Below are 24,926 nucleotides of genomic sequence, written 5' to 3'. Positions count from 1 at the left end.
AAAATTCATTTTTATATAAAAAATAATGTTTGGTAAAGTCAATTAACCCGATTTTGGCTTGGACAAAACAAAAGCAACACTGTTGTACATTCATACACCGCTGAAATTTCAGTTGTTTTTACTGTGATATTTATCGCATTTTGCTTCCTTCGACAATTTCGCTTGTCATAAATCCTTTTTGAGAAGTTTTTTACAACAGTATGTGTTTTTCTTTTCGTTTTTTAAGTACTGCCCAAAAATATTTTAAAAATGGCTAGAAGCAAATACAGTACCTGAATAAAACAGCAAATTATCAGTGACTATCAAAACAACATATCACAGAAAATGATTTCCGAGAAATCTATATATATAAATGTAAGTTGTGTTAGTTACTACGCTTATAACTTAAGAACCGCTGGACTGATTTTAACGATTCACACAAATTCGGAGTTGTCTCCTCTCCGAAAAGGATAATATCCAAAAAAATCGCGTAAAAACGTGATATATTAACATTTTCATTTTGACTTTTCAAATGTACAACAGTAATGTTTTATTTTGCATGATTTTTTTTCCATTTTGACTTATTTTTTCTAATGTACATTTGTAGTGTTTTTTTATATTTTTATTTTTGAATTCGAATATTAATACCAATTTATTTAATTGACTTGATTTCTTGAGAACTAAAATTGATGGCGGGTTACATGGAAGTGTAGTACCGAATTATGTGGTGGCGAAACGGAATAGATGATATCGAAATAATTTAACGCGGTCACACCAACGTTAAAAGATACTTTTTCAAAATCGCTAAAAAATCAAGAAAAAAAGGTCTCATTGCAAAAATTCTCAAATCTGGAAAAAATTAAAAAAAAAATTTCAATGGAATCGAATTTTATAGTAATAGTACACTCTATTGACAAACTTTGTAAGGATCTTTAAACATTTGCTGTAAAAATCAGCGAACAAGTTGAAGATTTTTTCAATTTGTTATTCTTTTTTTTGTCATTTTTTTTCAATTTGTATTATCATATTGAATTCAGTGGATTTTTTGTGAACCAAATAAAGAATAATTTTTCACTAAAAAAATGAAATAAGTGCGAAATAGGATGTTGACTGACATCTACCTTTCAACTCCAGGGCCTACATCGTGGTTCAGCTGGAAGATGCGAACACATTTAAACTCATTTCAAAGCGTGACAATGATCCGTCCAATGAGAGCTCAAAATGCAAAATTCTTTGGGAGAATAATTAGTAAAATACCAAATATAAAAGGTGCAAGATAGTAGAGCGAATGGGACTTTTAGTAAGAAAAGGTTTTATATCCTTCCAGAAATTCTTCCCAAATATTCAAAATACCTAAAATCGTTTTGCATAACTCACGGATAAGGAAACAACCCGATTTCATATTTATATAACCATCTATGATTTAAGCTATTTTTGGGGTCTTGGCCACTTTTTTCATTTTTGACCCTTATTTGACATTTTTGTTTCCAAGGGGGTAGAGAACCTCTTCGCATAAAATTTGAAATTTTCAGAGTAGGGCCCATATTGGTATTGACCACATTCATCAATTGATTTGGCTAAAAAAATTTATATATGCCACCCTAGGGTAGGGAACCATCATACAGATAATTGCCACATAGGAATTAATTTAAGTAAAGTCCCCACATTGGAGTATCCCCAAGTCCACTTTCACATCTAATGTGTGGTCAGAAAAGAAAATTTTGTATTCTATTGAATTTGTAACCCCCAAAAGAATATTGGTTGGGAACGTAGATTTGGGATGTGCATCTATATGAAATAAATTGTGGAAACATGAACAAATTACAAATATAACAAAGTAGCACGGGACCGAATATTTGTTGAATCATCATTGAATTATACCATGATGAAAATATGGACTTTAAGGGGTCTCCAACTTACAATTTAAATGACAAATAAAATTAAATCCCATCTTATCATTCTGCCCTCAATTATGAGGTGGATAAAACTATTTTTACTTATTTAAATCACGCGAAAAGCTATGACATGCTATATTGTTGTGCTATATTTTTGATTTGGCCTCTATTTGTCATCTTGGATTATAAGGGGTTGAAGAAAGTTTTCAATGTAGGTCGATGTTTCGGAGTATAAAGAAAGTACCTCCTAATTTAACCATATTTCAAAGAATTTGGCTAATAATGTTTATTAGTGGGGGGGGAGGTTGAAAATCTTACTGCTCATTTGACTGAAAGATTTTGCTACGATTTTTACCATATTAAAAATTAATTTGATCCCTTATATGGCGATAAGAATGATATATACTTTTTAATAGATTTGTATAGCACATCCACATAGTTGAAGCCCACGGTTTAAATATTGAAGCCCACAGCTTAAAAATGGGTACAGGTATTTTAAAACACTTTAAATCGACATGTACGTGAACATTTATATCAGTCATATCTGTGGATAATTATGCTTGGGAAAATGTGCATAATAGACAAAAAGTACGGGCCGGCAACGCGGACCGGGCCAGCTAGTATTTTATAAATATTTATGTGATTTCATAATTATTTCTGTATACTAAGTCGGTTTTTTGAAACCGGATCAGTAGTAACAGTCCATAACGGATGAAGGCCGTGAAAAACTTCAGCCCGTACTGATCCACAAATTGTGAGAGAAATAAAAAACAACTAATTAAGAGTTCAACTGGATTGGTGAGAGAGCAATCATTGGATATAAGCTCGAGATCAGTGCGTAGACGATTGGTGGCAGCTGGTCTGCATGCCCGTAAGACATCAAAAAACTATTTATATCTGAAAAAATCAAAAAGGCTTTCGGAAACGATAATATTAAGTGGAATCAAGCTCAATGGACAAAAACATTTTTTCTGGTATGAGTCTACGTTTAATATTAAAGGCTCAGACGTGAACAATTTTACGGTGAGAAGACCAAAAATGAAGGACTCAAGCCGCAGTGTTGCAAAGGTACAGTAAAGCATGAGGGAGGGTCAAAAATGGCGTGGCGCTGTTTTTCTTTCTATGGACTTGGGCCTATCCATAAATTAAAGGAAGTTGTGGATCGGTTTGTTTACAAAGATGTGTTGGACATCACATTGTTCCCTTACGCTGAGTAAAATATTCGGCTGATTTGGGTGTTTCAGCATGACAATGATCCAAAACTTGTGTCAAAACTTGTCAAATATTGGTTGCGGGAGTCAAAAATTCATGTTTTGTTACGGCCGGCACAATCACCTGACCTAAACTCCTTAGAAAACCTTTGGACTATCGTAGATAGGAAGATCAAGAGAGATTCGGAAATAAATAAGCACAACATTTTCTAAAGAATTCGGGGTGCCTGGGAAGGCACACCCAAGGATCAAATTGAGCGTGTTATAGATTCAATGCCTCGTAGGTGTGCAGCTGCTATCAAAAATAATGGTTATGCTATCGACTACTAGCCAAAATTTAATTATTTTAAAATAAAAAATCAAAAGTTGCTTTAGTTTTGACCAAGTAAAAACTGGGTCATTTTAGTTTTCCACATATTATTTTTCGTTCAAAATTATTTTTGTATTTTTATTTTTAGTTTCTTAAAAGTGAATTAAACCCCTCATTTAAAACTGGAAAAATAATTACGATTTGTTTATTTTTGTAAAAGTTACAGGACATTTATTGTCTTTGCGATTTAAGTTGCTTTAGTTTTGGCCACCAGTGTATTTTGTGAAACTTCATAAAGGGATTACAAAGCCGCACTAAAATCCTGCCGTCGTTTTCCATTATAATTTGACATTAATATGCCTACCCATGACTTCAAGCTTTTTATGTTCTTGCATCTTTAGAAATGCAATTTTCGTAATTTTCAAAAAAGGAAAGTTGTGCTGAATTGTTTGTGTTTTGTGTTTAATTGTGCCGAATTTATTTTTAAAAATCGAAAAAAATAAAAAGGGATATTCAATTTTTTTTTGTATTTAAAGATAATTTTTTGACTATTTTAGTTGTTTTCAAATGTAAGACAGAATTGGGATTTTAGAACTTCAAAAAAAAAAAAAAAAAAAACTGAAAGTTGTGCTTACCTGTACTCGGTTTGCGTACATTAGTGTCATTTCCATCTTTTTGATATCTAACCTTTTTGATATGGAAACGTTATTTTTGAAAACGCTTACATCAGAATGTAGACTTGCAAAATACCAAGATATATTTTTATACCCTCCACCATGGGTAGGAGGGTATATTAACTTTGTCATTCCGTTTGTAACACCTCTAAATATTCGTCGTAGACCCCATAAAGTATATATATTCATAATCAGCATAAAATTCTAAGACGATTTAGCGATGTCCGTCTGTCTGTCTGTCCGTCTGCCTGTCTGTCTGTCTGTCTGTTGAAATCACGATAGAGCCCACATTATTTGACGTAGACCTTTGAAATTTGGCACAAGTGTGTGTATTGTCCCTAGGATGGTTGGTATTGAAAATGAGATATATCGGTCCACGTTCTGGTATAGTCCCCATATAACGGTACCTCCCGATATTCGGTATTTTGATGATTTATGCCACATTTTTTCACGGATTTGTCTGAAAATTGGTATTTGTAGGTCACAACGGGTCCCTGAGCGTGTGGCAAAACATTGCATGGATAGGTCCACGTTTTGGTATAGCCCCCATATAACGGTACCTACCGATATTCGGTATTTTGATGATTTATGCCACATTTTTTCACGGATTTGTCTGAAAATTGGTATTTGTAGGTCACAACGGGTCCCTGAGCGTGTGGCAAAACATTGCATGTATAGGTCCACGTTCTGGTATAGTCCCCACATAACGGTACCTCCCGATATTCGGTATTTTGATGATTTATGCCACATTTTTTCACTGATTTGTGTAAAAGTTGGTATTTGTGGGTCATAATGGGTCCTAGTTCGTGTGGCGAAACATTGTAATTATAGGTGCACGTGTTGGTGTAGCCCCTATATAACGGTACCTCCCGATATTCGGCATTTTAATGTTTTTTGCCACATTTCTTCTAATGTTCTTTTACCCTAGGGTGGAGGGTATTAAAAGTTTGGCCCGGCCGAACTTAATGTTTTTTTACTTGTTTTGTTTAACATTGTTATTCAAACGATGTTGAGAATATTATGGTTCTCTGTAGTCAATTTACAATCCAGTTTAACTTTGTTTTCAAATTCTAAACAATACTCATCATCATCGTGTGAAGAGTTCTTTTGGCTTGTTTCGGGTCGTCTCACGTGTTTTTCCATGTTGACGAAATGGAAAAGAACTGTGAACGAGTTTCAATATAACTTCCTATTCGTTGATAAGAACAAAATTGTTTGCTCAGCCTAGTACCAAAAAAAAAAAAAACAGGTTTAGGTAATCAAGCGAAATAGATGTGTTTTCTATTAGACCTTTTTTTATCCAAAAAAAATTAACATTTTGTAAGGAAAAGAACTGGGTTGCGGGACACATAGTTAAATTAATATTCTGAATCTGATTACTTTTGTTGTTTGCCAAATCATTCTTGACAAGTTCTTGGCTTACAAAGCTGCAAAGATCAATTTTTAATAGCTGTAATAAATATTTAAAGCAGTCTTGTTAAACTATTATGAAATGCCACGTTTAGTATATACATAAATAAATAAAGTTGTGGACGAAGAAAGGTTCTAACAGAGTTAACCGACCACCACCTGCTCATTTTCAAACTATTCAGTAAAGATACACTTTTCTTTTCTTTCTTCTCAAAATCCTTAAATAAAAATGTGAAAGAAAATCTTAAAATTTTTCCAAAAAAAAAAAAAAAAAAAAATAAATAAATAAATAAATAAATAAAAATAAAAATAAATAAATAAATACAAAAATAATATTTCTTAGTTTTTATACCCTACAACACTATGTGTTGGGGGTATTATAAGTTTGATTGGGCAAACAATTATGCAACACCACGAAATATTGGTTTCCCACATAGGAATGTATATATGGATCTTCCTATCTCGCCGAGCTGAGTCGATCTAGCTATGTATGTCCGTCCGTCTGTCCATGTTAATTTGTAATCACTCTACAGGTCGCAATTATGGTCCGATCTTCACGATAGAATGGAGGTGGGGCTAGGGTTAGAATAGAACCCTATTTCTTTTGGAGATGATTGCATAATATTTAGGGGTTGAAATGGACCAAAAACTGAACACTTGCTCTACAGGTCGCAATTATAGACCAATCAAAGCGGAAATAGGCCACAACATTTGTGTTAAATAAATGTCAAATTTTCCATTAAACCGCGAATATTTTTAATCCCGGCGAAATCACAAATAGACGAACAGGTCAATTCTGACCGTTACGCAGATGCCGATAGTAAATATATCGGTTATATAGTGAAATATACAATGTGTATATACCAAGGAAGGGGATGTTAGTTAGAATGCTTATATCTCAAGAATGGCTGGACCGATTTTGACAAATTTTGTCAATTCAGAATGCCCTCTTGACATAAAAATATAAAATATAAAAAAAGCGCAGAAAAATATGCCAATAATGATGTTAATTTAGATTTTGTTGTATTTTGTGACAATTTTTTTATATTTTCATATTTTTTATCGCATCCGATTTTTTCAATTTGACTTATAATATTTTGTAACATTTTTTTCTCCTTACAACACAGGTTGTGGACATTATATAAGTATTGTAAATATCGTCCGATCTTCACAAGGGTAGGGCAGGGCTCAGAAGGGCTAGGCCTATTGTTTTCAAAGATGTCCGCAATATATTAGGGGTTGAAATGGACCAACAACAACGTAGCTTTGCACAAAAATAGTTGACAACATCTTCAATTCTAATATAAGTTTATTTTCACATTTAGTTATATAAATTGTTATTTATTTGTGTTTAAATATAAAAATGTCGACTGCTTGGACGTTTGGCATGTCCTTACAAAATTTGTCTTTGAAGATCCGCGACTTCGTATTCACAACATTTAACGATACCTTTCTTTATTCGGTATTTTGATGGTATTAGCGACATTATTCAGCGGAATTGTTTTACATTTAGTATTTCAAGTTCCGAATCAGTACTACTGCCTACGACAAAAAATTATGCAGGTCTTCGTCTCGTATATCCCCCATATAACGGTTTTCATTTAGGCGGTATTTTTCTACGAATTTATTTTTAAATTTTCATTTTCTTTCCAAATCGTAGAGGGTATTAAATATTGTTATTCTTATTTCGATTTTAATTGACACCTAACTCCAGCCAATGCCATTACACATTGAATAGTATACCGAAGTAACAACAAACATTTCAATATGGCAATGCTGCCACATCCGGAGCCGGTTTAGTGTGAACAAACGTTGGCATTCGCGACAGCAATGTTCACGACGAAGCCGACGTCGGTAACAACAACACTGCCAATGTTAAAAATGATTGTTTGTGCGCATGCGTGCTGTTGCTATTGCTGCCAACTTCAATGGCCGGCAGCATCACCTCCATTTCAAACAAACGAAAAACACAACACAAAACAAACAACAACACCTACCAACTTAAATCAAAAATTCGCTCCGAAAAATAAGCCATTGAAAATGTTAAAGACTTCTTTTATATTTTTATGCAATTGTTGAGCGGTGGTTAGTTGACATTCGGCCAGCATAAACGAAACAACGCGTCGTGGAGGTTGTTTCGCATAAAAGAGCGCGCAATTTAAAAACTTTTGCTTTCAACTGGAATGGAAAAAAAAAAATAGCAAATAATTTTTGAAAACTGTGAAAGTGGAAAACTGATGAAAAATTTAAGAAGTTAAAAACCAAAAAAAAATATTTAGAAATAAATTAAATACGAAATTGAAAAATTTACTTGTGTTTCGAAAAAAAGTAAAAAAAAAAATAAAAAATGTCTTCTCGTGTCATAAGCTCTTTGATGGCCGAGAGTTTCCTACTCTCCAAAACCGTTAAATACATATCCGGCTATTCGCCAATAACTGTATTCCTAGTCGCAGCCATCGCCATCATTACCGTGCTTTATAATAGACGTCGTGCCCGCTTGGTGCGTCTCATTGAAAAAATACCTGGACCCAAAGCAATGCCCCTGCTGGGCAATGCAGTGGAAATGAGTGTCGATCATGATGGTAAATATCGAGCGGTTATTGATTATTTTGAAAAAAAAAAACTAAAAAAAAACTAAAAACTACAAAGAAAGAAAGAAGGAAGAAAAAACATTAATTGTGACCCCATTACGGTTTCGTATAATTTTTTGGAAAGTGTAGACTATGACATAAACGGCGTTTCTATCGGTTTTTTTTTAATGTTGTGACTTTATCAGAGTTTTTTGACCCTACCTCAACAAATTTGCCGTTTCTGTTTTGTTTTCCTTGTGGTTAATTCAAAAAATTTTTTTGGATAAAAAATTGCTCGATTAAATAATCTCTCTGTTTGCTGAGAGGTGTAAACTATTTTAACCCTGAATTATTCCATGAGATTATTATCCCCTCTTCGTACCTCAGGCTATCAGTTGTATTAGCGTTGAACCACACCAAACAAATGAAAGTGTTAATTAATTACTTAAATTTGTATCACTTTTGATTTGTAATGTAACAACAAAATACCGTTATAGGTATAATCTGAGAAATAGTGGTGAATTGTAGCTACATACGATGAAAGAAATAGAGGAAGAACAAAACGTCACAAATGACAAAGACAAAAAAAAAGAATTTGTGTTATTTTGTCTTCCTTTTTTAAGCTAGGTGTATTTACAAGGTAACATGGCAAGACGAACTAAATTTTTCAGTCGTCAAATCACATCTAATTTTAATGGATTCTTTGCGAAAAAAAAACAAAATTGACAGCAAGATAATACTAGGCTGAATTTGACTCATGTCCTTTGCTTCTAAAAGAACTTAATTTCATACCGAGGGCACACTTCCACACTTTTGAAAAATTTCGGATTAAGAATATAGTGTCTTCGGTAATATCGCAGAGAAATAGAATAATATTTAAAAAAATAATCTTCAAGCTGGTCAAAAATTGATCTGGTTAAAAACTCCCTTTAAACGGGTTCGTACAAATTCAAAATATCCTACAAAATTATTTGTCATAAAATTCTGCTACATGTCCTAAAAGACACCAAGAGTCTAAATCTTACTTAAACGCTAGAAATTCATGTATATTAAAAACACATGTTAGGGCGGGTTTGTACAAAAATCTCCAACATAGAATCATATAGGATGGATGATGACAAAGATAAAAATATTCTGTCCATGTATTTTTGTAAACAAAGCACAGGTCGCATTTATTGTCCGATCCAGATGAAATTTTGCACAAATCATTCATTTGACCCAAAGACGAACCCCATTGAAATTAGAGATAATCGGTCAAAATTTAAATATAGCTTCCGTATATATCTTCGTTCGATTTGCTTTTTATTGTGCACCAAACGTGTAATATCAGAATAGTATGGAATTTTGCGCATACAACCAAATTGGGCCTTAAAATAAGTATGTCAAGTCGATATTTGGAAAATATAGCAAATACAGCTCAGAAATTCCTTTGCCAAATTTTATCAGGATCGGTTCGAATTTAGATATATTTATCCGATTTCAAGTTAACTGTGCACCAAATGGATAATACAAGCACTAATTGAAAAGACACAAATGCCTCGAAAAATTTAGTAGAAATCGATTCAGAGGAAGAGGATATTTTTCCCTCATTTATTAGTTCCTTTTGATTTTAAATTATAACTATAATCATAGTTGGTATGATCCAATTCTCACAAATTCCTCATAAAAAAACTTTTACTTATTATGTAAAGCTCTACTAAATATGCAAAGTGGTGTAGGGTATCATAAAGTCGGCCCTCCCGACATTAATACTTTATTTACTTTATTTTTTGAAAAATTTTCCTCGGACTTCAGGTTTGAAAGTAACACAAAGAGTGGATCAATATGACCCATTTTCTGTACCAATGATTAGGGATGTAATCCAAAGATCTGTATTAAATTTTTTAAGCTCTGTTCTAAATAATATGAAGTATATCCGAAGTTAAAAGGGACCCTTTGTATATGGCCAAAACAAAGGGCCTTAACAACATTTGGCTTAAGAACCCAACAATTCTTTGGGCTCTTTAGGTAGGTCGAAGTTTTAGTATAAACCAAGATACATTAAAAAGTTAAGGTAGAGCTACTAGCTGATTACAATTTATTTCTAAGTGTGCTCGTGACTTCTGCCAATTTTGTGTATGTATTTATTGTTTTTAAAAATATAAAATATTTTCAAAATGAAAATGACGTTTCTTTAAACGTGCATTGCAGATATTAACCAGTTTTGCCATAGAATTGAAATATTGAACTTTTGAAAGAATATTCAGACATTTTATTGATTTTTCGCACTTTTTTACTCATTTTAAAAAATGAGAAAAAACAAGTAAAATTGCTGTACGTTCGGACGGACCGAATTTTGAATACTCTCTACAATTTGGAACGAATTTGGCAGTTTTCAAAAAAATAAAATCCGTTAAAAATTATGTTAAAATATTAAAAAAACAGAATGTAACCGTTTTATTAGGGCCTATACGACGACGTCGACCAGCATAGGTCACTTTTTTCATAGGCCAATACAATATTCAAATGCGAAACTTGAAAAATAAATTGGTTTGGTGTGTAGCTAAAATCATTAAAATACCGAAAAAGGGATGTACCATTATATGGGGGCTATACCAAAACGTTGACCTGCACAGACAATTTTCTGTCTTAAGCTGTAGTATCCATTACGAACTTCAAATGCCACATTTGAAACATTTCCGTTGAAAAATGTCACTTTAATCACCAAAATACCGAGAATAGGGAGGTGACATTATATGGAGGCTATACCACAATGTGGACCTACCTGGCCCATTTTCAATACCAAAAGGCCAGCAGACATGATGTAGATTTGAGTAAAATTGTATTCCGTTTTCCGTTTAGAAACTAGAGTGACTCCACAGATGTACAAACGAACAGACGGGGGGACATCGCTAAATCGACATAGTATTTTATGCTGATCAATATATGTATATACATACATATATATATATATATATATATATATATATATATATATATATATATATATATATATATATATATATATATATATATATATATATATATATATATATACGGAAACGGAATTACAAACTTAATATATCCTCCATACTATGTTGTAGGGTATAAAAATACGGAATAAAAGATAACAGCTTGTTACGAATAATTTTGAATAATTCTGACAGGAAGCGGACATAGCCTGTATTTCTGTAATTTTACAAAGCTGTTCTATCTCCTTATTGCACCATGGTATAGGACTTATATAAAGATACCCATAAGTGAGAGTCTTGGTTATACTTTCCGAGCGATTTGGCTTGAACTTGGTTTGTCACGGCTTAGAACAAGTAGTCTTTAAGTTTAGTATCAAAAATGACACATTCGATATGCATGAAAAAGAATATTTGTTTGAATACCCACCCTCTGCATAACTAACAGGTCAAAATTGTATGGAAGGGAAGAACTAAATAGTGGAAAACAACATTGACCATCTTCAAGCTCTATGGATTTTTATACCCTACACCACAAGGTGGTCAGGGTTTTATGTCTTGGTGCATTTGTTTGTAACAGGCAAAAGGAAACGAGATAGATCCATAGTTCCTTTTGATGATCTGCATAGAATCACTTTCTGAGTTGATTTATGCATGTCAGTCCGTCTGTCCGTCCGTCCGTCCATGTATTCTTGTGAACAAAATGCAGGTCGCATTTATTATTCGATTGAGATGAAATTTTGCAAACAACATTTGTTTGGCCCAAGGACGAACCCTATTGAAATTGGAGATAATCGGTAAAAATTTAGATATAGCTCCCATATATATCTTCGTCCGATTTGCCTTTTATTGTGCACAAAACGTGTAATATCAGCCCGAATAGTATGGAATTTTGCACATGCAACCAAATTAGGCCTAAAAATAAGCATGCCAAATTTGATGGAAATCGGTTCAGATATAGCTATAGCTCCCATATATATTGTTCATCCGATTTGTTATTTTTGTCCTCCGCAGCCGTAATATGCACTCTGTAACAACAATATTTGGGGAAATATATCAAATGCAGCTCAGAAAATCCTTTGCTAAATTTTATCGAGATCGGTTCAGATTTGGATATAGCTCCCATATATAACTTCGTCCGATTTACCATTTATTGTGCACCAAACGTCTAATATTTGTCCAAATGGGATGGAATTTGGCACATACGACCGAATTTAGTCTAGAAGGTAGTATGCCAAATTTGGTGAAGATCGGTTCAGATATAGTTATAGCTCCCATATATATTGTTCATCCGATTTATTGTATTTGTTACACACAGCCGTAATATGCACTCCGTAACAACGATATTCAGGGAAATATATCAAATACAGCTCAGAAATATCTTTGCCAAATTTTATCGAGATCGGTTCAGATTTGGATATAGTTCCCATATATATTTTTATCCGATTTCAAATTAATTTCGCACCAAATGGGCAATGCAAGTCCGAATTTAAAAGATACAAATGCTTCGGCATATTTAGTCCTTTGAATTTTAAATTATAATTATAATCATAGCGTGTATGTTTGAATTCTCCCATGAAAACTTTCAATTATCAAGTGGAGCTCAACTAAATTAGCAAAGTGGTGTAGGGTATCATAAAATCGGCCCCGCCCGACTTTAGGACTTTCTTTACTGGTTTTTATTGCGGAAAGGAACGTTTTACAAATTTGTCCATTCAAACGTTACTACGATCTAATTAATTTTGCATGTTTTCTATAACATTATCCATCATTTAGGGGTACCCTTATACATAAATTACATTAAATATATTACATTAAATTAATATAAATAGAATAATTAAAAGTAATATTCCCACAACAATTAGGCGGACGCTAAGCGTGCGCTTTACAAGTCATGCATATCAATATTGTTTTTTTTTTTTTTTAATTTAAAAACAAAAACATTTCAACAACAATAAAGTGTGTTTTTATTATTATTGTTTTAATGATTTGAATAGGCAATTTGAAATACATTTAAAGCAACGCCTATGCAACAAAAACAATCAAAATAAAACTTTTTTGTGAGCAGCGTTTTATTTTGTTTCACACGCATAGTCGAAAGGGCCAATTGGTAATTAAATATTATAAAGAGTTAAAAAAATAAAAAGAAAATAAAAAAATACACAATAAAATAAATAAAGAAAAAATAAATGTGTAAAATGTTAGTAAAAAAATAAAAGGCTATATATTTTTATCTACAGAAATGCCTGAAACCCCAAACTTATGGGCATGTTTAACAAATTATATTTCAATTATAATTATCGTAATTTGTGTCTATCTTCTATCGTGAATCTTCTTCATTTGCGTTTCTTTATATTTTTCTTTGCAATGCCACAGGTGATTTCGTTGTTTCGCCATTTTTTTTTTCAAATTTTCTCAGGCAATTGTAATTATTTTCAATGATAATGATGAGTGAAACTAGAAAAAAAAATACAGCCACAGAAAAATCACTTCTACTTTCAACACGTTTATGTACGAAATCTGTGTATGTTTGTACAAATAATTAGTTGGCATTATAATATCGCCAATTATAAAAGAATGATTGTTAAGGTCTTCGTAAAAAAAACGAATACATAAGTAACATGGCATGTGTTAAATTTTGTATGTCAAAGGAAATATTTAAAATTTTCTCTGACATTAAAAATACTAACAGAAAATTATATGTGAATAAGATGCTGTGGGAAACTATGTGTACGCGGTATCAATAGCAAAACAATGAGGTTATGAAGTAATTTTCGGCAGCCATAGGTACTAAATATTGAACTAATTTGGGCCTGAGCTTTGTCTATAAACATAAAAGCGGTGCACGAAACGGATTCTTGTACTAAAAGGTTATTTAGTACCAGTACATATTGGGGAGTGGAGGGGTAATGACAGAATATGCAATATTTAAATATGTATGTCTATGACAAGCAAAATGGGATTTGGTTATCAAAAGTACTAAATGTATTCAATATCGAAACTTGGACATACGGGAATAAAATGTATTAACCATATGAATATGAACAAAATTATGTTTAATTTTGAAAAAGCTACGATTGAAAAACTTTACAAAAGATTGCTTCAAAATCTAAAAAAAGTACCCTTAATATTTAAGAAGGAAGGATGATTCGCACTTATTTCTTGCCTACAACCGTGCAAATGATACGTACAGGAAATAAAAGACAATCCAATTACGAACTTTTTAGTTTGGTGATACCAAAATATTAACAAATTGGAATAAAGTCCCTGGAAATTCAAATTCTTGAAACATGAAATATAGTTAAAAATTAATTAAAATTGTACATAGAATAAAAATAATACTTTCCGCATTAGATGCACAAAAAAGGTATGAGCTACCGATATGGTAAATTTTTAAATATTTTTACAATAATTTTCTTGAAATTTTTTTTTTTGTCAGTTGTGCGCCATCGCCCCCCAAATGGTTTCGAAATTCGTTTTCGTCTACGTTGGTGAGTGATTTCGAAAATAGTGACAAATTGGCAAGGGTGGTATCAAAAATTTTCCTCCAAGAAATGTTTTAAAGGCGGGGTTTTTATATGAAAAAACAAATGAAACAAATAAAATGGCTATGAAAAGTGAGTATCAAAAATGGTACCAAATCGTACCATAAAGAATTTCTTCACAATATGATATTTTAAAGTAGTATTTGGGCCATCTACTCTTTTCCAATGCATGTAATGTTCAGATATTATGCCTAAACCTAGAAATTCATCAACTGGAAGAATCCGAAGATTTTTTTTTGTTTTTTGTTTGGTAAACCGACTTTTTGATGGACAAGTCTGAAACTCAATTTTTGTTTTTTGTGAAAATTGCTAAGTCGACTTTTTGTAATAGATTTTCGATATAAATTTTTGGTTTAATTTTAATGCGAACCAAATAATAAACTGCGATTAATTTGCAATTGTTTTCATATATGTAAAAAAGTCAAACAATCGATTTCAACATCTGTTTGGTAAAAGTACAAAAAAGTCAAAATCGTAAAAAAAAAGATTTTGAACCGATTGGAAAAAATCGACTTTTTCGTTTAAGGCAGAAATCGCAGAGCCTAAAAGTCGACTTTTGCTTTGAGTGCTGTAAAGGGGTGGGTTTGAAATAAAAAAACTGCAACAAAGTCAAACGCCATAATTTTTATTTATTTTTTTAAATTCTATTGAATGAAAGCAAAAAATGTCGGATGTAGCATCAAATTTTAGAATAAGTTTAGATTTGTTCGAATTGGTCATCTTTGGCACGAATTATGGCCTTTAAACGGCCAATGAAACCGTCACACGCTACCCGAATATTGCTCTGCGGTATTTTGGCCCATTCCCGGCGAAATGCTTGCTTGAGGTGATTGACACTTTGGTATTTTTTAGTACCAACTTTGCTTTCCAAATACTCCAGACACAATAGTCCAACGGATTGGTATTCCAAGATTTTGGTGGCCATTGTGCGCTGGAAATGAAACGAGGAACCTCATTTTGTAACCATCTGAGTGCGATGGTGCTGAGTCCTGTTGGAATTTCCTAGGTCTGCGGCCAAAATGTTTGCGTGCCCAAGGCTTTAATACACCCTCCACAATATTTTCGCGATAATATTCGGCATTTATTCTGATGCCACGGTCGATTAATATTAGCGGAGAGCAACCATCGGCTGTTATGACGGCCCACACAATCACCATGGCTGACGCGTGAGTTCTGGTGGCCAACCAAAGGTGCACATTTTCAGCTAAGCTCTTTGGCAAGTAAACACGATCATTTTGTTTGTTTGCAAACTGCTGGACAAGGAATGTTTTCTCATCGGAGAAAACCAAAATTCGGCAGTTCACCACCTTCGGCCAAGCGAAGCAACTCTTTAGCTTTTTTGCGTCTATTTTCTTTCCGTTGCGGTGTAAGTTCTTGCACTTTTTGGAATTTCAATGGCTTTACCCCGAGCTCATTTTTTAATATTTGCCGAATGGAATATTGCGATATGTTCAGCTCTCGAATCATTTCTCGGCCACTGCGACGCGGGTTTCGATGGTACGAGACAGAAAACATTTATTCACATTTAAATGCTGGAGTGCTCTAACGATAGCCACTTGTGGTTGTCCAGCCAAATATAAAGAAATCACACTATCACGCTTGAATCCCATCACGAATAATTTTTTTTTTCTGGGAAATTCTCATCATATGTCGGAATAGTGACAGCAATCTGAATCTGGTTGCAGTTTTTTCATCTCACCCTGTATATATAATAATTAGTAAACACTAGAATTTAAAAAAAAAATTGCATTGGATCACTCCTGAAAAAGGAACATGACGACGAATTGTTTGGACATTTGTAAATCCAATGAAGGTATAGATTTAAAAGAACTGGCATTTTGTATGAGGGCAACTGATGGGGCTTTGGACCGCCCCTTTTGGATGTACCTGAAGAACTTAGGTGTACCAAAGGTTTTTAAGAAATTCGAATTACTAAAAACACTACATTTAGAAGCATTTGGTATTATTTAACCGATAGAGCTAAAATCATGATGCCTATATATCTTAAAATAACTTGCATTGTGTAAGAAATTGAAGTTGTTAGGAATGCATGGACCGATATAGTTTCTAAGATAGTTTTGTACATTATCAATCACTGATTTTTTCTTTCTTTTCTAAATCACCCGTCAAAATAAATAAATAAATAACATAAATAAAAATCTTTAACCATTCAAAAGTTAAAGAAATTTAACCAGACTAACACAATTTTGAACCCCTCTGGTTTGGTTGATTTCTATTTAAGTGTTTTAGAACCATTGCGATACACGGCATTTGCAGACTTGCTTCTGTTTCCAAATGGAGGCTAAATGTTCCCCACATAGGTACTTACTCTTGCCCTGAGGTCTGATCGGAATAACTGCAAAAGATTTTCAAATCGACCTAATTATTTTAACACAGGAATGTAAACCGATATTAACAAATAAATTCTTTGACTATTAAAAGTCCGCAAATAAATAGAAAATACTATTTGCTTTATTTTAAGAATTAACATGTTTGATGTTACCAAAATCCTATGTTTACTTTGTCCGCTGAAGGGATTGAACTCACAACTCTCTGATTTGAACACACTACACATTGCGCCACGTTTACAAACATTTCGAGTTGTTTCAAGTCTTACATGTACATTAACATGACAATGTATTTTATATTGTTACTAGCTGAACCCGGTGCGCTTCGCTACCCCTTTTGATTTTATATGCATTCAAAATTTTATTTACGAATATATGTTGGATAAAGAAAAACAAATTTAAAAATTTAAAAAAAAATATTGCACTAATTTAATGCGTTAATAAACAAAATCATTACAAAAGCAGTAACATGACATGCATACACGAAGGGTTTGTCCTTTGGATTTATTTATTTCATAGCAAATACCAAGCGTGCAGGAAACTGCAATTTTTTTAAGTAGAGTGGCATTTCTATTGCAATTAGTGAATTCGAGATAGCAACATACTTCGCCGTAATAAGCGTATTTCTAATAAATTGTTGTGTTGTTTTTTTAGTGTTAGCCTAAGGCGTTGTGGGTCAATGGTTCTTATTAAAATCATATCCCAATCTGATCCGATTTAAATATAATTTTAAAAAAATTACTTTTTCACCAAACTCCGCCACACCTTTCATATTTCATTGAAATTGGTGCGTCAAATATGTGAAATCGGCCGAATATATATATATATGGAAGCCTTATCCAAATCTTAACTAATTTCCAATTAATTTATCACATTTATTATTATAACCAAAATCCGCCACACATTCTGAATTTCATTGGAATCGGTCATATATATCGTGTTTGGTGCATAATATGTATGAAATCGGCCGAAATATATATGTTAGCTATATCCAAACCCCAACTGATTTCAATATAATTTGGCAATTTTTGCTAGTGCCAGATTTTGTCTCTCTCGTTTTGGGTGCATCAAATATGTGAAATCGGCTGAGTATATATATGGGAGCTATAATCACATCTGAGCGTGTTTGAATATAATTTGTCAAATTTATTTTTGTACCAAATTTAGCCACTCATGCCGAATTTCGTTGGAATCGGAAATACGTATCGTGTTTTGTGCATCAAATATGTGAAATCGGCGGAAAATATATATGGGAGCTATATCCAAATCTGAACCGATTTTAAAATAATTTGACTAATTTATTGTCTAATCAAAATCCCGTTACATATTCCAAATTTCTTTGGAATTGAACATACATATCGTGTATGGTGCATAAAATACATGAAATCGGTCGAAAATATATATGAGAGCTATATTCAAATCTGAACCGATTTTAATATAATTTGACAAATGTATATTTGTTTTAATTTCCGCTACACATTCCAAATTTCATTGAAATTAGAGATACATAGCGTGTTTGGTGCATCAAATACATGAAATCGGTCGAAAATATATATGGGAGCTATATCCAAATCTGAACCGATTTCAATTTAATTTGACAAATTCATTTTGGCTCCCAATTCCGTTACTTATTTTAAATTTCATTACAATTGGAAATACATGTCGTGTTTGGTCCACCAAATACATGAAATCGGCCGAAAATGTATATGGGAGCTATATCCAAATCTGAACCGATTTCAATATAATTTGGGAAATCAATTTTTTAGATAAAATCTATCACACGTTTCCAATTGCATTGAAATTGGGGATACATAGCGTGTTTGGTGCATCAAATGCTTTAATCGGCCGAAAATATATATGGGAGCTATATCCAAATCTGAACCGATTTCAATATAATTTGGGAAATCAATTTTTTAGATAAAATCTATCACACGTTTCAAATTTCATTGAAATTGGGGATACATAGCGTGTTTGAGGCATCAAATGAACGAAATCGGTCGAAAATATATATGGGAGCTATATCCAAATCTGAACCGATTACAATATAATTAGGCAAACTTATTTTTGTTCCAAATTTCGTTACGTATTCCAAATTTGGAGACTGTATCTTCAACCAATCAATAGATATGTGCATATAAAATCTAAATTTTTGGGAGGTACCTCCGATTCTGATGCTATATCTCCAGTTCCAAGTGGAAATTCAAAAATGTATATAGCCTATGTTACTTTCAAGCGATGTTGCAGTATATATGGAAATTTTCAGGAAAATCTATTCAGCGGTTTTCGAGTCCATAAATTACAAACAAACAAACATACAAACATTTTCCTCTTTTATAGATATAGATTTAAGTCGAATGGATTCCCTCCACTATAGTATGGAGGGTATATTAAGTTTGTCATTCCGTTTGTAACACTTCGAAATATACATTTTAGACCCCAAAAAGTATATGTATTTCTGATTAGCTTAAAAGCTTATGTCGATTTAACGATGTCCGTCCGTCTGTGAAAATCACTCTAGCTTCCGAACGAAATGAAGTAGATTGATAAAATTTTACTCTAATGTATATTATGTCCGCAGCACTTTGGTATTGAACATGGGCCTGCAGGTCCACGTTTTGGTATAGTCCCCACCCGATGTTCGGAATTTTGATGATTAGCCACATTTGATGATTTAGCCACAATTGTCTCAAATTTGGTATTTGAAGTTCGAAATGGATACTACAGCCTATGACAAGAGATTGTCTGTGCAGGTTCACGACTTCTTCCACGTTTTCATATAGCCCCCATATAACGGTACCTCCCGATATTCGGTATTTTGATGATTTTAGCCACATTATTGGCTGGAATTGTTTCAAATTTGGTACTTGAAGTTCCCAATGGATACTACAGTCTAAGATAGAAAATTGTCTGTGCAGGTTAACGTATTCGTATAGCCCCCATATAACGGTACCTCCCGATATTTGGTACTTTGTTGATTTTAGCGACTGTATTTATCGGAATTGTTTCAAATTTGGTATTTGAAGTTCGTAATGGATACTGCAGCCTAAGGCTGTCTGAGCAGGCCCACATTTTGGTATAGCCCCTATATAATAGTATCTCCCTATATTGATGATTTTAGCCACATTATTCACTTACTTTTTTTGTAAGTTTCGCATTTGAATATTGTAATGGCTTATGACAAAAATTGCCTATACATATCCACGTCCTCGTTTAGACCCTAATATGACGGCTACTTTTGGTATTTTTAAGATTTTAAAAGATTTTTTAAGGAATTTGATTTTTTTTGGAAAATAGCCAAAATCGTTCCAAGTGGTTGAAGGTATTCAAAGTTCGGACCGGTCGAATTTAGAGCTTTTTTTACTTGTTTTTTTTTTCGTTTGTCAACGCCGAGTCGCGAACTCACAACCATTGGTTTTTCAGTCGAATACGACACTCTGCGCCCACGTTACAAATTACTAGGTATTTTAAAAGTAAGAAATTTTTATCTTTATAGGAATTACATATCAATTTTTAGCTCACTGTTAATGCTGAGTCATTATGCTCTTGCCATTTTTTGGATTACCGGTAATGCAGAGTATGTGGTAGAACATACGCCTTCCAAATGTTTGCTGGAACCTTATCAAAACTTACAACTTTAGTCATTTTGTTGGTTCACGATGCCCATTCAGTCTGTGTCTGTGTTTAGATTTGGAAATTGAATCTGGTGAAGGCGCCTCGTAGGAGACTGGTAACTTTCTTGGGAGATCATAAGGCTATCTTGTCTTCTACCATACCTGCAATAAAATGATATTTCTACGTGTTACAAATCTGACGACGTAGTTGGCATACCATCTGCAACAATGTAGTTATAAAATATCATAATCTTGCCATTTTGCCTATCTCAGTCATGGTCATACCTTGACGTTAATGAAAAATCTACAGAATTAATTGAGGCTATGGCTTTTTTCACACACACACACACACACACACACAAAAAAAACTTCTTTAGCAAATTATCTTTCCGTTGATTAGAATATTGTAAAATAACCTTAGAAACATTATGACCCCTTGGCAACATGACTACAAAAGAATAGAACAAAATAAAAGGGTAAAAATAACTTTAAGAGAATAAATGCTAAGAATTTAATCGACCCCCAGAGGCAGCCAGAACCAGTTAATACCAGATTTTTTTTTCAAATATTCTGTCCTAAAACAGGTTATTTTAAGAATTTTGAATATTTTACATGAATCACATGTAATAAACATAATATGAATTCAAATATTCTTTGTAAGTTTAGGTATTAGAAATGAACCATAAAATATGAATTTTTATTTGATTATTGTTTACATAAGAATGATTCAGTGCTAAATAATAAAGTTGGCATTATATAAATGGTGTTGTTGTAATAAATCGATGTTCTTTTATCTATATATATAAATGTAAGTTGTGTTAGTTACTACGCTTATAACTTAAGAACCGCTGGACTGATTTTAAAGATCCACACAAATTCGGAGTTGTCTCCTCTCCGAAAAGGATAATATCCAAAAAAATCGCGTAAAAATATGATATATTAACATTTTCATTTTGACTTTTCAAATGTACAATAGTAATGTTTTATTTTGCATGATTTTTTTCTATTTTGACTGGCTTTTTTCTAATGTACATTTGTAGTGTTTTTTATTTTTTATTTTTGAATTCGAATATTAAAACCAATTTATTTAATTGACTTGATTTCTTGAGAACTGAAATTGATGGCGGGTTACATGGAAGTGTAATACCGAATTATATGGTGGCGAAACGGAATAGATGATATCGAAATAATTTAACGCGGTCACACCAAAAGAAAGATAATTATTGATTAAAAGATAATTACTTTTTCAAATTCGCTAAAAAATCACGAAAAAGAGATCTCATTGCAAAAATTCTTAAATCGGGAAAAAATCGAAAAGATTTTCCGTGGAATCGAATTTTAAAAAAATAGTAAGGGTCTTTAAACATTTGCTGTAATAAATCAGCGAACAAGTTGAAGATTTTTTCAATTTGCTATTCTTCTTTTGTCATTTTTTTTAATTTGTATTTGCGAACACATTTAAACAACCAAAAATGACAGAAAAAGCCTAATGGAGCTCATTTCAAAGCGTGGACCTACTTCTTTCATGTGACAATAATCCGTCCAATGAGAGCTCAAAATGCAAAATTCTTTGGAAGTACAATCAGTAAAATACCAAATTTAAAGGGTGCAAAATAATAGAGCGAATGGGACTTTTAGTAAGAAAAGGATTTCTATCCTTCCAGGAATTCTTCCCAAACATTCAAGATACCTTAAATCACTTTTGCAGGTCATGATATCGATCATAACTCACGGATAAGGGTACAACCCGATTTTATATTTATATAACCATCATATGATTTAAGCTATTTTTGGGGTCTTGGCCACTTTTTTCATATTTTGGCCCTTATTTGGCATCTTTCTCTCTAAGGGTTAGGGAACCATCATACAGATAATTGCCACATAGGAATTTATTTAAGTAAAGTCCCCACATTGGAGTATCCCCAAGTCCACTTTCACATATAATGTGTGGTCAGAAAAGAAAATTTTTGTATTCTATTGAATTTGTAACTCTCAAGAGAATATTGGTTGGAAACGTAGATTTGGGAAATACATCTATATGATAATATGGTGGATAAAACTATTTTTACTCATTTAAATCACGCGGAATGTTTTTCAGTTTGACATGCTATGTTGTTCTGTTAAATTTTTGATTTGGTCTCTATTTGTCATATTGGATTATAAGGGCTAGAAGAATGTTTTCAATGTAGGTCGATGTCTCGGAGTAGTGCCCATGTAAAAGTATCTCCTGATTTTACCATATTTCAAAGGATTTGGCTAAAAATGTGTATTTGGGGGGTGAAAACTTACACAAAAATATGAACATATCTACAAATTTTAGAATTTTTTCCATATAATAGTACCCCCTCAAGTCCACTTTTTGGCGGACAAACAGACCGACATGGTTAGGGGGACTTATAAGAACGCTAATGGACAATCTGAGGTGCTAATGGCTTAAAAAAGTAATTAACTTTGGCTATTCTTAATTCATTCAGCGCTCAATTATGAGGTGTACAAAATACAGCAAATTCCAAATTACTGCTCATTTCACTGGAAGATTTTGCTACGATTTTTACCATACTAAAAATTAATTTGATCCCATGGGGATACATGGGGATAAGTTTGATATATACTTTTTAATAGATTTGTATAGCACATCCACACCTTTGAAGCCCACGGCTTAAATATGGGTACAGGTATTTTAAAACACTTTTAATCGACCAGTACGGGAACACTTATATCAGTCATATCTGTGAATAATTATGCTTTGACAAATATGCATAATAGACAAAAACTACGGGCCGGCAACGCGGACCGGGCCAGCTAGTTTATTTATAAATAAAAACAAAAGAATCAACCAAATCATTTGTTGACGAATGTATTCATCGTAATCAACACTTCAATTATAATGGACCACAACACCAGGGTGCTCATTGACTTTGCTGCCGGTTGGTTGGCTGCCTGGCTGTTTGGCTTTGTTTGTTTCTCTGCATCGTTTGTTCGAAATTGAACACAAAAAAAAAAAAAAAAAAAATGCGGAAATACAAGATGTTATAAAATTTTGAATACTAATTGAGTATTCTGTTGTTTTGAACTCGAGATCTTTTGGGTGACTGGTCTTTACCACTTGTTTCGTTTTGTTGTTGTTGTTGTTGTTGTTTACCTATCGCTCTTTGTCTCTCCTTCCGATCTTGATTCATTGATTATAATGCAATATAAAACAAAGCCATTGAGGAAGTCAAAATGACCGTTATTAAATGTGTGATAATTTTAATATATTACTAGACATTCAGTCGTTCTGTCTGTCCGCCCCAAATTTGAGGGTTTATTTTGTTTTCGGTTTTTTCTTTGTGGCCCTTTTCTAACACTATGTCTGCAATTTTTTGAATTTAACAGGTTTTTTTTAGATAAATTCTTCTATTTCCGCTTAGCATTAAATTATGAGCATAAATACCGGACATTAACCATCTTCCGATGTTACCAAAGCCGAAATCTATTAAATGATCACATCTTAAAAATTTCCAATTCTTGTTAATGAAGATCATAGTCCGAAGATTAGCGCACACTTGGCCAAGACATTGTCACAGGCGTTCAGCTAAGAGTTCATTAGTTATTTGTTAATAAACACAAAAACTTGGCAATCGTATACATAGATAAATGTTGCGCATGCGCATTTTCTTCCGTTTCATTAAATTCTATATTGCCCCAGGGTTATTTAGTTGTTTTTGATTTTGTTTAGCACCCAGCGAGCTGGAAGACATACAATTAAAATTTAATTATACACATTTCTTGTAGATCTTCTCTATCTCTGTTCAGAATACGGAAGAATAATGAAGGCCATTTACAGAATATATTTCGAAACATCGAAGATTTCTTTTAAAAGACTTGAGGTAATGGGAGAGCTTAAATTCTTAAGATTACCGGAAAAAGCGAAGTGGAGGAACTTTAAATTGGGCTATGTAAATTAAATGTTACTTTGTTTTTTACTCGCGTGGAATAATGGGAATCTATATTATCCAAGGTTGAGAAAAATTGAAGAACTTTAAATATTTGGATTCGGAATTTTGGATTCGTAATAAGAGGTCGAGTAGGTGTTTTTAGTACTAAAATGCGCAAGTTGTTCAGTTGGACAACATTTTTTAAATCGACGTTTCATACATCGTACTAAATTTTCAGAATTTTAATTTTTTTTTTTAATTTTCGGAAAGAAAAATAGGAAAATGTTTAACTTTTCACCAAAAAGTCTTTAAAATCTTTAAGTTTGAAGTTTACAGAGGAGGATATTAGTAAAACCATTGTACAATGGACCCACATCCAATCTTCCTGTTCAAATATATTTCAACGTCTCCATATGTAAAACCTAGAAACCAACAGTGAACTCAATATCAAATTTCAGATTTTCACCTTCCTTCAGCAAATACCAAATTTAGTACTTTTCGTACAATT

At 32.9% G+C, this 24,926-nt stretch overlaps 1 protein-coding gene across 1 annotated transcript in view; it reads left to right on the top strand.

Annotated features, from left to right (window-relative positions):
- Positions 1-7,606: 7,606 nt before the first annotated feature.
- LOC101889014 (cytochrome P450 4c3) overlaps positions 7,607-24,926 on the top strand; it is a 52,418-nt gene continuing 35,098 nt past the window's right edge. Inside the window, exon 1 of the mRNA XM_005185973.4 lies at positions 7,607-8,061. Coding sequence (XP_005186030.2) covers positions 7,827-8,061 — 235 coding nt within the window. The 5' untranslated portion in view covers positions 7,607-7,826. The remainder of the gene's footprint in view (positions 8,062-24,926) is intronic.

Source organism: Musca domestica, unplaced genomic scaffold, assembly GCF_030504385.1.
Source record: "Musca domestica strain aabys unplaced genomic scaffold, Musca_domestica.polishedcontigs.V.1.1 49, whole genome shotgun sequence".
Classification (NCBI taxonomy): domain Eukaryota; kingdom Metazoa; phylum Arthropoda; class Insecta; order Diptera; family Muscidae; genus Musca; species Musca domestica.
This window is presented reverse-complemented; position numbering and strand designations above follow the sequence as displayed.